The 13,765-nt window shown below is 45.3% G+C and overlaps 1 protein-coding gene across 2 annotated transcripts; it reads right to left on the bottom strand.

The window, feature by feature from the left end:
- Positions 1-3,042: 3,042 nt before the first annotated feature.
- On the bottom strand, positions 3,043-12,086 carry pcdh18a (protocadherin 18a). Of its 2 annotated transcripts, none has more exons than XM_035660705.1 (4): positions 8,254-12,086; positions 7,521-7,609; positions 6,671-6,846; positions 3,043-4,696 (listed from the first exon to the last, which is right to left on the bottom strand). In XM_035660705.1, exons 1-4 carry the CDS (start codon positions 10,726-10,728, stop codon positions 3,873-3,875), a joined length of 3,564 nt encoding a protein of 1,187 aa, XP_035516598.1. In that variant the 5' UTR covers positions 10,729-12,086; the 3' UTR covers positions 3,043-3,872. The 2 variants fall into 2 exon arrangements, with proteins under 2 accessions (XP_035516598.1, XP_035516600.1); XM_035660707.1 differs by having other exon boundaries at positions 7,521-7,576.
- Between the last annotated feature and the right edge of the window lie 1,679 nt (positions 12,087-13,765).

The following is a 13,765-nucleotide window of genomic DNA, read 5'->3' as shown; positions in this document are numbered from 1 at the left end:
GTACACTTATTCAGTATCTTTTTTAGAGTTACACAATAATAATAATGCCACTCTTATGTCCTTATGTGCTTCTTGTATAGTCTTTTTGTGCTATATCCATGCAAAGTGGGCAGAATGGGAAAAACAGGAATGCCTTCCTTTATTCCGACTTGGGATTATCCACGCATTATTCCAAGATGGTTACCACACTGCTAACACTGTAGTCACACCAGGTGGTTGGTGTGTTACGTATTTGTAATGGTTAATTACCAAGTGAAAGCAGGTACAAACAAACAATGTATAGCAACTTTAAAAATGTTAATATTCGGGTTTTGAAGGTCCATTATGGTGGCTCCATGTTGATAGCAGTTTCAGCACTTCAGTAGTTCTTTTTGCCAAGTGGGAGATATTGTAGCTGTTAGAAAGCCCTGATATTTCCAACCACAACTGACATTATGCTGACGAGAACAGTTTTTCCCACTTGGCTGCTCATAATTAGGGTTTGAACGACATGACACGAATGAATTATCTGAAAATGATAAATGGTGCTGAATCCAAAAAAGTCTGTTCTGCTTGAGCAGACTTGTATAACTTTTGTCAGTACTGAGAGCAAATAACTGCTATTAGAAAAAGACTGACAACATGATTATGTATGGTCTATCACCTACTTTAAACAGGTAATCCCAGACTGAAAAGTTGCTCATAATAACTTAATTAGAAACATCCTGTGGGTAACATCATGTGTTTGGACTTTATGACATACTGTCTCTTAAACACTAGAAGAGGAGGAGGGGGAACATGAGGCTCTGAGTTAAAGCCCTTAACAACTACTAAACACAAACTCATTCCCACTGTTTAAAAATCTTGACCACAATAGAGAAACTTTCAGAAAAGCAAGAGTCTGCTCTGAATGGAGAAGGCTACCGTCAAAGTTGCAAAAGTTTTCTTTGTGCATGAATCCTGTTGAACTCTGTGGTACAAAAGCTTGGCATGGCTGACACAAACATACAACCTGAGCTTACACTCACACATGGTGCACACAGCACACCATATGTTTATTGTGAATGGAGCCCGTGTCCTGGGCAGAGCGGAGAGTTGTTATTGTATGTAATTCTTCCCAGATGAGGTGGGTGGCAAGTCAATGTGGTGAAGGGGACTGCCAATCCCCGATGGCAAAGGTACGATTCTCTGAAACTCTACCACAGACATATTCATGATGGTCATTTTGACCTCCCTCACCTTTAAATTGTACCCATATTGCGTGGTATGAGGTGTAAAACTAATTTTAAAGGAATAGTTTAACATTTTTGGGAAATATGCTTATTCACTCTCTTGTCGAATTTTAGATAAGAAGATTGATCTGCTATCTATGAGGCTACAGCTAGCAACCAGATAGCTTAGTGTAGGCTAGCATAAAGACTAGAAACAAGGAAACAGCAAACATACAAAATAATAATCACAGTGGTGAGCTTTATATGTGCTGGGAGGTGAAGTTTGTTACCTTTGAACTGAGCCAGGCTAGCTGTTTCTGTCTTTATGCTAAGCTAAGGGTGTAGCTTTACATTTCCCACACAGATATGACAGTGATATCAATCTTGTTAGCTTGTTATCTAAGTTCAAGCATATTTTCCAAAATGTCTAACTATTTCTTTAAAGCAGTTAAGTTTAGTTTCATGACCAATATTAGCTAGCCACTGCTCTAATACACTTAGCTATTATGTAAGCTAATTTGGCCTTCAGGAGGCTAAAGCTAGTTCAATCCACAGGTACCGGGCTTGGGAACCGGAAGGTGGCCGGTTCAAGTCCGGCACGCACCACAGTATGGACTATAAACTGGGCACTGCTGATGTGCCCTTGAGCAATGCACCAAACCCCTAATTGCTTTAGGGGCGCCACTACGTGGCAGCACATCACTACACCATCTCTCTATATTTAGCCTACATGTCCATAAGCCCTGTATGTCGGGCCTCTGTGTGTGTAAAATGTTTTTTCTCCCATTTAATGATTAATAAAGTAAATCTTCATCTTCTTCTTTTTCTACTTCTTCTTCTGCTTCTTGTAATTCAGCAGCTAGCAAGCTTTGGTTTCCTTCAGTCACACACAGCCAATGCTCGTTGTTTATTGAGGCTTGGTCTCTATAATGATGAAGACAAATGAGCTCATTATTAAGTGTTTGCATGTGCGTGTGAGAGTAAATGTATGTGTGTGTGTGTATATGTGTGCGTGTACAGGCATCTGCCGGTCTACTGTATGTTCTCATGAGTCTCTCTAAGTGTGTGTGGTCTTGTGAATGTTTGTGTGTGCTTAGTGGTTGTGTGTGTGTGTGTGTGTATGTGTGTGTGTATGCAAATTCTAACCTTTACCTTGTTAAAGCTCTGTCTCATGAGGTTAATTGCTTCATTTAGCCTTAGTTGTTGAATGTTCCCTCTTTTAAATGCAACTCAGTGTTCTTTTCTTCCTTGACTGTGTGTGAGTAACACATGTGTGTGTTCTTATGTGCTTATGAGTGTATCATCCCCAAGTTAAGCCCTCATGATCACCAGCAGAGTGAGTGCTGGGAGGGGAGAGGAAGGGAGGCGGTCTCACTCCCCACTTTGTATTTAATTGTATTACGAGTCCATTTGGCTGCGGTGTAAAATATCATGCTTTTGATTTCTCATCATGTGCAGCTATAATCAGATGCTGTTCATTTGCTAAACATATTTACCATAAGCGTGATGGTTTCATGGATGAGAGAGACACAGAGACAGAGAATCCCCACTCTGAAACTAAATTAACGCCTAAATGCATTTTAATTTAAAGAGACCATTTGGGAATAAATTCATAGCTAATGGTGTGTTTATTAGCAGAGTCATGCATGTGAATTGTGATATAACGAGGCTTGGGGAGGGTTTGCCTAGAGAGCATATTTTGAGTGCTGCAGTTCTGGTGCTGAGCATTAGGGGGTGCTAAGAGACAGGGGGGGCAAATGGATGCACTCGGTGAGGAACACATGAGAAATGAATCTAGGAACTCATGAAGGAAAGAAGTGTCAGGCACCAATAAAACTTTTCAGACAACCTGTTATGAATCCCTCCACTTTATTTATCATCCAATGGTCACAATGTTACCATACAAAACCAACTTCCAACATGGAACTGCATTGGAATGTGACTATTTTTAATACGCACACACACATTCAATAACAAAATTAAATACAATTGTTTTATAAAATAAACAGGGCAGAGGAAAAGAGACACATTAAGTGATATTAAGACATGCAGTGACAAATATAAAAAATAGACATTTGTTCATCTTTTTCTGTACAAACATACATGGACACATATAAATATATAGAAGTAAAAAAGAGTGTATTTTTAAAATACAAAGGTCAAATTGTACAGTTACATTCCATAATAACAAAACAGAAGACATAGCACAATATTCAAGTGAGTTTTCCTTTTTCCACAGACACTGTACAATATTGTACACTGTAAAAGCAGAAATTAGATCACACGATTGTTGGTTTCTCCCCGTGGAGTCTGTTCACGCTGCTGTAAACATTACAAATGAAGAAAGGGTATAGTCTCTGTTGGCGGATTTCTTTTTGAATCACTCATTCAAGTAACTTTCGTAGAGACTGTAATAACAACTGAGCAATCTGTTCTTCAAGCGCTTGCTTTGATGCCTTTAAGTCACCTCAATCACAACTTCAGTGCTGTGTTTTACTTTTCTCTATGAGTCTCTCAGCACTGGAGCGGAGAAGAGGACATTTGGTAAAATAAACAGGACAAGCATTACAGTGAACAAGAAACAGTCATCATAAAGTTGATATATGTTGGCACAAAGAACAAGCATTTGCCAGAATGTGGTGAAATGTGAAACCATGCTATGCCTTCTCTCTCTTTTTCTCCCTAGTTCTGTCTGACGTCCTGCAGCAGTTTGTTGATCTCGTGGACCAGCTCACTAGCGTCCATGCTGGCCTCGTGGCGGCTCTCGCTGCGCTTGCCACCCGGGTGACCCTGATGGAAGTCAAAGTCGTCTTCCTCATAATTCTCTGGGATTTCCTCCATGGCCGGCAGCCATTTGAGGTGTGGTGGCTGTCCATTGGTGGAGGTCGAAGTAGAGGTGGAGGGTGAGGAAGAAGAGGAGGAAACGTGGTTGGTTGCAACGGAACCACTTCCAGGATTTAGATAGTGGGTATTTGCCGCCCAAGCAGCCACGCCTGGGGGGTAAGCGGGACCTTTCCCACCTGGCAACAAGCCTCTCCGGTTGTCCTGAGGAACAGCATTGTTACTATGGTTACCAGCAATGTTGCCACCACGCCCGCTTCCTCTCTCGGCGGTCGATGAAGACGAGGGCGGGCTTGTTTCAGTGCACTCTGTGTACGAGTCCATATTAGGGGGGAGGAGCCGCTGGAACACAGAGTTCATTTCTGTGAGGAGGGAGCCAGCCCCTCCTCCAGCTGCGCAGGCATCACTTCCTCCTCCGGCGACAACTCCCCCGGCACCTGCCTCCTCGTTCCCAGACTCCTTGCCAAAAGTGGAGAAGCTCTTGCGGCGCTCCGAGTCAACGGAGGACTGGTCATCGTCGATTTGGGGCGGCTGGGAGGACTCCTCCCCGGGGATGTACATGTTGTTGCGGTAGTCAGCCGAGGAAGCGGGCGAGGAGAGAGGGGGCATCCAGCACTGGTCAGAGTGACCCAGGACGCGACATTCATCCGTGCACAGTCTCATAGCTAAAGCAAAGAAAAGACAGACATAGGAAGAGTCATGAGCAGGTCCAAATGCAGAAAACTTTTTAATGACATACTGTACATGAAACTGGATGATAGAAACAAACAAGAAACAAAGAATAGCTACAAAACAAAACAACTTCAATAAATGTGATGATGTGAAATGTTCAGAATTCCTTCGACAGAAGGGGGGGTTTTAAAAAAAATATGTGTTGCTGTGGTACAAAATTTGTCAATATACTTAAATAATACAACTAATAAACCCTGAGACTGCGTTAAAGAGGGTATGGTAGCGTTATCTTTGCAGACATATGCAGTTCAGAAGGAAGTCAAGGTGCTGTTTTTCAGCATGAAACAAGGGCAGGGATGCTTTTGATTATGACAAACCATGTCTTATTCTGTTAGCATATGAGTACTCCACGTGCAAAACCTATTAAATCTGCAATCTTTCACTAATATCAGAATCCCAGCTCAGCTTAGTAGTGGATAGTTTATCTCTTGATCTCTTCATATTCCTGCTTGGAGGACCTGAATGGTGATATTTACAGCTCACAGCATGAATATCCAGGTAGTGCCAGGTACGCAAACAATCCCAGGAACTAAATAAATAAACAAATAAAAAAGATCCCACCCAAATGGCATTACAGGCAGTAGTTAATGCAATATTTGGCTGCTCTGCCGAGCATGTCCGCATCTGCCGACTACGCAGCTGAGGCAGGGATTTACTTGTTTAGTTCTTTTATCATATCTAGCATGAATAGCCACATTTGCCCATCTAAATAGAAAAATCTAAACAAATTAAATCTATTGAAGAGAAACAGGGATAATCCTCCCTCTCGGCCCATTATCTTCTTCCCCTCCCCTTTTTTCATATTAGCATAAAAGATAGAGGAAAGGAATGGGGGGGAGGAGGGGTGTTACACTTCCAAGTCTTTCTCAAAGGGAGAAAAAAGGAGATACAGACAAACTGCCCATGTCTACCACCCTCCCTTTATCCATCTCAATAAAGATACAGAATACATTAACAGGTACAGGAGAGAGACACGCTGAGGAGCTCTCAGGCATGTAGGAGGGAGTGAGAGAGGGACAGACTAAGAGGGAGAAAGAGAGAGAGAATAACATCATTCTAAAAGCAATTACTATGAATTCTCCTCAGTTCAGACATGAAAGCGCACCACTGTCACTCACCGGGGGGAAAAAAAGAGAAAGAAAAGAAAAAGGAAAGGGAAAAAAAGGAAAAAAAACACAGCACACTGAGACGCATACCGATGAGTGACAGGCGACTCATCTCCGCTCCAGGGAGGATTTTACAGACACGACTCTAACTTAGGGGCAGATAACGCACACACGAGCACAACCCCACACAGGGTAACACTAACAGCCAGACACACTGTAACCTCTCTCAGTGTGATAACGAGCGTGGAAATGAGGGCTGTGTGGAAGAATGGGGCCGAGTACAATGGGGACTGTGTTGGCAACAGGGTGAATGGAGTGTCTGTATAGGCAGGTGAACAGACAAATAATGGACTTGTGCCTGACGCTGTCCATGGTGCTGAAATTCGTCAGGCAGGAGGTACATTAGCGGGTTAGGTGTGGTCTGGAGGAGGAGAAGGCAGGTAAATTCACTGCTAGTTGACTTAAGCTGGGTCTCCGAATCAGAGAAAGACAGATCAGGAATAAGAATCGAATTTATTTCAGTAATGGCACAAAGTCGATCAAACTCAGACAAAATCCATCGCAAAGTATGAATTCATAACTTTTGCAAAATAAGATTAAGCTGAAGAAATTGTGCTCTGAAGCTGAGGTGATAGTTGAGTGCGAGGTGCCGCTATAGAGGGTGTTAAGTACGTGACTCAGCTGAGTGGAGCAAATTTGGGTAAGGAGCCTAAAATGGGGGTGGTTGTGGTGTTGTGAGGCGCAACCACTGAGGTTGAGAGAGACTGTCAGAATGTGTGGGTCAAGTCACAAAACGCTCACCTGGATGGAGTCGATGGTGCATTTCGAGGTGTATGAGGTCAGAAAAGCCCTCCCCCCCCAGCAGCAGCCTGTCCACGGGGGATTCCCGCCCCATGTCACAGTCACTGTCCCCCGCCTCGCTGTCCCCACGGCCACTGTCCTTCAGGCTGAACTTGTCCATGTCTTGTAATGCATACCTAAAGGTAGTAGATTGAAAACACATATAGGTATCAATAAGTCAGGGATACTGTATCTGCAGAACAATGCTGCGCGTTTACATTTTGCAAAAACAAAGCTGAGTGCCATCTGTTTGGCAAGCGGACAGAATCAATCTGTCCTTAGAGAAGACTAATGACAAATAAATCCATCATATAAAACTTGAGGCTGCTTCTGGAATCTGTCAAATCTCTAGACAAGGCTCGGCCCATAAATCCTACATGCAGGTAGATTCCATCAATAAATCTATCACAACAGCCACTAGGGGCATCAATAAATCTATCATCTAGAGATCATAGGGGGATATTATTGTGAAAGTAATGATGGATGCATACTTTACAATCTGAGCCCAATTTTCTTTCAAGAAGAGAAGTACCAAGAAAATTGTTGTGACATCCAGACAAATGAGTTGCATACTTTTGAACTGAATGACATTGGTATGATAACAACTGGAATATGAAAAAAATACATTTACACACCATCAAACCATGATCTACATGTAACTGACCCACTGAGAGGCAACAGTTCACAACAGGTTGTTGGAACACATAATACACAATGAGAAACAAGTGGTTTAAAAAGTAAACAAATGATAATCTTATAGGAGAGGTGGGGGAGGGGTGGGGTGGGAGACTGAGGGGTAGGGGTAAATTACCTGTAGCTGCGGGAGTATTTGTTGCCACGGAAACTGGGTCTGGGCTGGTACTGGCCCTGATGGAGCATGGACAGAAGCTGTGAGACTTGCTACATCCAAAAATAACAAAACAAACAAAATAAAACAAACAAAAAGAAACAGAAAAGGGGGGATGAATAACAGATGGGTAATCGGGGAGGGGGAAAAAAGAGAGAGAGACAACACAAAAGACAAAATAATGGATGAGTAAACACAAAATGGATGTTGGAGAGGCTGCTAAAAATGGATGAGACAAAATGGATGACGTTGAAATTAAAAGAAAAGGTTGTGGTGGGGTGGGGGTTCTAGATGAATATGGAGACATATGACTGAGGGGTGAGTTGTGGTTATGATGGAGGTGATGGTGACAGGGTGCAAACAAGGTAAAGACAAAGACACATCTATAATCATCAACAGTTTTAATGAGAGTCAGTTTGAACTACAGGGCAGTGTTGATTAAGTCACTGTCACACATGGAGATTAGTTAATTTGCTCAAACGAAGACAGCTGTGTGAGGATGAGAAGGCTGGGTGTGTATGTGTGTATGGGTGAGTGTGTGTATGTGTGAGTGTGTTGTGTGTGTGTGTGTCCAGAGAGAGAGAGAGAGAGAGAGAGAGAATTTGAAATGGGGCTGAGGGACTACATTTGGAATTTCTCAGAATAATTTGCTTCTGTGGGTGTGTGTGTGTGTGTGTGTGTGTGAGTGAGCGCTCACCTCCACTGGTGGAGTTGCGTGCGCCAGTTCCAGGGCGAAGCTCTCTGGAATGTGATTGGACGAGATGGTCACTAGGCTGTTTAGTGATTGGCGGCTGTGGTGATTCTGCCGGCTCCCCATCTGGGCTCGGTCCATGGGGGGCGTGGCCGAAGGTGAGCGGTGGTGAGCTCTGATTGGCAGGGTGCCGTTCACCGTGGGGACCAAGGTGATATCACCTTTGTGGATCTGGCGTGAGGGCTTTTTGGGGTGGTGCTGGTGGGTCGATTCGGCTACCCGGCAGTTGTAGGAGTTCCTTGTGTCCTTCTTCTCCCGGTTACAGCGAGCAGCGAACACCACCATGATGACCAGGAGCACGGCGCAGATGGCCCCCAGGGAGATGATGATAATCAGGGATGCATCGAGGGGAGACTCCCCCTGGTCCATCACCTGGACGTGGTTCTCCATGTTCTCATACAGGGTGATTTTCAGCACCGCCTTAGCACTGAGGCTCTCCCTCCCCTGATCCCGGACCACGACTGTGAGCTCGACGTGCTCGTGGGGGAAGTTCTCCAAGCTGGCATTGGCGTGGATTTCACAGGTTCTTGGGTCAATAATAAAGAAGCCCTCCTCGTTGCCACTGACGATGGAGCAAATGAGCTCAGCATTGACCCCTGTGTCACGATCAGTCGCCCTGACCACGGTTACTAAGTGTCCAGCCTCTGTGAACTTTGATGCAGGCACATCAGCAGTGAAGTTCCACAGCTGTGGGACCACAATGACCGGAGGATTGTCATTCTCATCAAGGATGTTCAGAACAACTGTGGCGTTGCTGAGAAGTGGTGGTTTCCCTGCATCTTTGGCTTGCACAACAAAGGAGATACGACTAACGTCCTCACGATCAAACGTACGCAGTGCGTAGATGGCGCCATTAGAGGGATCAATGGTGACGTAGGTGGAGATGGAGCTCCCGTGAACAGAGTTCTCCATGATGGAGTAGCTCACCTGTCCATTGGTGTCTAGATCAGGGTCAGTGGCCATGATGGAGGTCAAATAAGCTCCAGGGGCGTTGTTCTCTGATTTAAAGATCTCATATCGGCCCTTCTCAAAACGTGGCGGATTGTCATTCTCATCAGTTATATGCACAGTGAAATGTTTGACGGTAGAAAGACTGGGGGTCCCCCGGTCCTCTGCCACCACTGTCAGACTGAACTCTGACCTCTTCTCTCGGTCCAAAGACACGTTGGTCAGAATCATGTAGTTGTTCTCGTAGGTCTTCTGCAGTTTGAAATATCCTTGCCCATGAAGTTTACACTCTACCTCTCCATTCAACCCAGAGTCCATGTCCTCCACCCTCACCAAAGCTACAAAGGTGTCCAAAGGAGAAGCCTCAGATATGTAAGCTGCGTCCCCATTCCCCTGTGAGGACATGAGATTGATGCTAATGTCTGGTTTATTGTCGTTCACATCGACCACTTTAACCAGAATCTTGCAGTGGGCTGGCATGGAGTTGGGACCCATGTCCTGCGCTTGGACATCAATGTCATAAGAGTTGATGGCCTCATAGTCCACGCGCCTGATGAGGGTCAGGTGACCGCTGTCGGGGTTAATTTTGAAAGTCTCCATTATTTTAGGGGACACGTGACTGCTGAATGAGTAGACTATTTTGGCGTTGGTGCCGTCATCCGCGTCAGTGGCGTTTAAGTCAATGAGCAGGGTGCCAACAGGTGAATTTTCTGGGAGATTTATGACATATGACGACTTGTCAAAAATTGGGCTGTTGTCGTTTGAGTCAGCCACACTGATCTTGAGGAGGGTCGAACCCGTTCTCGGGGGAACGCCCCTATCAGAGGCCGTATATTGAAGTTCATAACCGGAGCGTACCTCCCGGTCCAGCTCCCTGAGCACCACCAGCTCTGCATATTTAGCCCCGTCAGTCCTGGACTGGATGTCAATCTTGAAGAAGTTGTTGGGCTGTAAGGCATACGTGTACAGTGAGTTCTCCCCGACGTCGGGGTCTGTGGCACTGTCCAGGGGAATGCGCGCCCCCACGGCCGCGCTCTCGGAGATCTCAATGGGGATGACGGCGCGGGCGAACTGGGGTGCGTTGTCGTTGATGTCCAGCACTTCCACCTCGACGTGAAACAATTGCAGGTGCTCAGTGGGGAGTGTCAGCACGTCGAATTGAATAGAACAGTTGAGATTCTTTTCGCAGAGTTTCTCGCGGTCAATTTTGGTCCTGATGCTGATTTCTCCGTCCTGCTCGCGCACCGTGAGGAAAGACGAGCTCCCTCTTTGCATCGCTCTGAAGCGGAGCGACACTGAGCTCGGAAGTTTAGCCAGAACATCAGCCACATCGTCTTTCAAACGGGCAATAACCGTGCCAACCTTCTGCTCCTCATAAATCTGATATTTCAACGTCTTACCGGTAACGTGTTGTGTTGCCAGAGCCAAAACAGCCAGAACTTTCCACATTCTTGTCAGGAAAAGTCCTTCCATTTTTGCTTGCGTTTTTGTGGAAGCCAAACACAGGTGCAAAAATAGCTCCAAAATGCAGCACAAGTCAATTCCAGTTTTAACTAACTAAATGCTGTGCTCCCTCAGTCAGCAGCCTCATTGCTTTCTCCACGGAGCGAGGAGGAAAAAAACACATTCGATTGTTAAATGCAAGCTCGCTCAAGTTGCACTAATTTCCTTAAAAGCATCCAAATTGGTTTCTATCTGTTCTCCCTTGTCATACAGAGCTGTTGCGCGCATCCAGTGTGCGGGAGAACCAGCTGAATGCCACTGAAATCTGTGCGCCTTTCTCCTTCTCCTCCCTGCGTCTGGTCTGTGCGCCGTGCGCTCTCTTTCGCTCTCTCTCTCCGTTTGAGGCGCCTCTGCACACAGACTTGCCCAAAATAACCCGCCTCAAACCAACTAGTTGTACATCAGCCACGGCCCCCTTTTCACATCCCGGGAAAGACAAACGCTTCTTAAATCAAGAGCTGGCTGGTGGCCACTCAAACTCCAGAGGAGATGAGAAGAGGAGGCGCAAGAGGGGAGGAAAAAGAGAAAGTGGGGGATTAAAAAAAAAACCCCGCCCTGTGGGGTTCACTCTTCCCCCTTTTCAGAGTAACGATCATGCCCCTACAATGGACAGGGGAGAAAATAAACTCAAGAAGAAAACATTCACTCAAGCTTACCCTGCCGTTTTTCACTGCTATAAAACCACAGGGAGGTTTACGAGTTTCTCGCTTCGGGTCTGTTCTCCCCAGACAGCATGGAAACACAAAGAGTCTAAATTCTCATTAGACAAGACAAATATATAGTCACCACCACCTTTAAAGCCTTGATAGGCACACTTTTGATTTATAATATATAATCCAGCCCAGCCATAACAGCTGTCACCACTCACTCCTACTATATGACGCACTGGATGCCTTGACATTAGTGTGCGTGCCATAAGCTTATACTGTATCTAGTCTTTTTCTGCTCTTTCAAGTGGCAGCTGACTACCCCCTCCTCAATGCACAGGCACTCAGTGGTAGATGTTTTGAGTGCAATATTTTTTTTATTTTCTCATGCGCCTCATCTGTGGCTGTCTATGGGTGAGAGTATAAGCTGGGTAAGCTGTGTGGCAAATCGCGTAGAAAGGGAGCCGGACTCTAATGAATGCCTTTAAAGAGTTGGTCACGCCGAGGAACAGCTCTGTCCCCGTGCACAGATCTGTTCAACATCACTTCAAACTCCCCGCAGGATGGTTTTTCGATAATGAGCACAGCATCTAAAAACTCACCAGTTCGGGCAGGCATTTTTAGTTCCCCAGAAGAAAAAAGAGTCTCATTCATGTAAATGCGCACGCACACCCGAGGGCAGAGAGAGAAACAGACACGGTGAAATGACAGAAATGCAGGAAGAGAAAGAGAGAGACAGAGAGAGAGAGATAGAGGGAGAGATCTAAGGTTTAACGAATGTGCACAACTGGGACCGCACATTCTGGAGACCATCTGGCGCGGTTTGTTTGGCACCAGGACCCGGCGATTACAGCCGACCAAACAAGACTCCAGCGGAGACCCGAACCCCACACAACTGTGAGGAAATGAGTTGTCATGGGGGATTGTAGAGTACCAAGCAGCTTTTCCAGATCCATTCACACATTCTGCGTGCGTGCGTGAGGTTGCGGTGCGCTTGCGTGTGCGTCAAAGAGATACGCTCAACTAACAGGGACTTAAGTTACTGCAATAACAGCTTACCAGAGCCTTCATACATATTCAAATCAAAATATTATAGCAGAAATTGAAGATGAGACATGACTGACGGTGACCATCTGGAGGAGAACTCCAAGAACACAGACTTCTCCCAAGAAAGACTAAACTCATAACTGTCCCGCTCACTGGTCCCTTAGCTGAAATCATTCTCAGTCAACACTTTGAGAATCATTTTTTAGAAACTACAATTAACCTTAAGAAATAGAAAGATACCGAATCTGCAAAACAAATGAATAATTTACCACCAGCTGCTACTGACTGTGAGAATTGTAATATATATAAAAAAAACATCTCAGGACTTGATGATGTTATCCATTTGAACCAGGTTATTCAGTGTGGGCTGATCTTTTAACGCACAGCATCTGCACAGCTTCTAACGCCTTCTGTGCATTTGCCTGAAAACAATAGCTTATTAAATATTCCGAACGTGCACGGACATCAACCAGAAGCTCTCATTTGAAACCAGGAGCATTAAATTGGCGGAAAACCTTTATTCCCACTCCCGGTGTCTATTCATCGCCTGAGCCATGTCTGCAAAATGTTTGCATTCACTCCTCTTTTGCACATCTTTCACCATAGTGTGCTTGGTATTTAAACAGGTTTGATACGGGCGCCCGGCATTTCCATAGCTCCAAATGTTCACAATGCAGTAATGCAATTACTCCCTGCGTCCCAGAGAAGCTAATCACATTTGGAGAACAAAGTCAGCTCCGGAGTTTATGGAAGAAGGGAGCAAAAGAAAGAGGCAGGGTTGGAGGGGGTGGGGGTACGCTGGGGTCTTAAACACTGCGCAGAATAAAACAATTAATGTATAGAGGGGGGTATAATCTAAGTAAAAAGCAGATGGAGCCTTAATACATTTAGGCACGCTACATAACCAGAGGAGCCGAACAAACATGGCCTTTTAAAGCTTAAGAGCGCCAATAATTGAGCTAGAAATATTCATCCTCTGCAGCAGGTGCAAACATGCGATGTCTCTGGGAGTTAGTAAGTTTTTGTTTAAGTTCTGCTGCTTCCAGCTCCCCTAAGATCATGTTATTGATCCATAGGCGGCTCTGAAGCCCAGATCAGTGTCTCCGCAAATGCATGCGATCAGCACAAACAAACAATCGGCTCCAGCGCCCGGGCCGCAGCTCTCTTCATTATTGCCTCTGTGTGTCGGGGCCTTGTAGCCATAAAGTGATAGTGTGAATTAAACGTCTGTCGCGAACATTCATGGCAATCTTCGCAATATACTCTTCCCCGCCCTCCCTCCCCCAAGTCAATAGGCGCAGCAGGTGGAGACC

Source organism: Morone saxatilis, unplaced genomic scaffold (genome assembly GCF_004916995.1).
Source record: "Morone saxatilis isolate NCDOM2014 unplaced genomic scaffold, NCSU_SB_2.0 Contig17, whole genome shotgun sequence".
Classification (NCBI taxonomy): domain Eukaryota; kingdom Metazoa; phylum Chordata; class Actinopteri; family Moronidae; genus Morone; species Morone saxatilis.
The sequence above is the reverse complement of the archived record's forward strand: the minus strand, read 5'-3'. Positions and strand labels throughout refer to the sequence as shown.

Bases quoted from the DNA above. Each gene is read 5' to 3' on its own strand.
- pcdh18a (XM_035660705.1), bottom strand. From the start codon at position 10,728: ATGGAAGGACTTTTCCTGACAAGAATGTGGAAAGTTCTGGCTGTTTTG. The intron at 7,610-8,253 runs GTGAGCGCTCAC...TTTTGGATGTAG, and splicing joins ACGCAACTCCACCAGTGGAG to CAAGTCTCACAGCTTCTGTC. The intron at 6,847-7,520 runs GTAATTTACCCC...TACTACCTTTAG, and splicing joins AAATACTCCCGCAGCTACAG to GTATGCATTACAAGACATGG.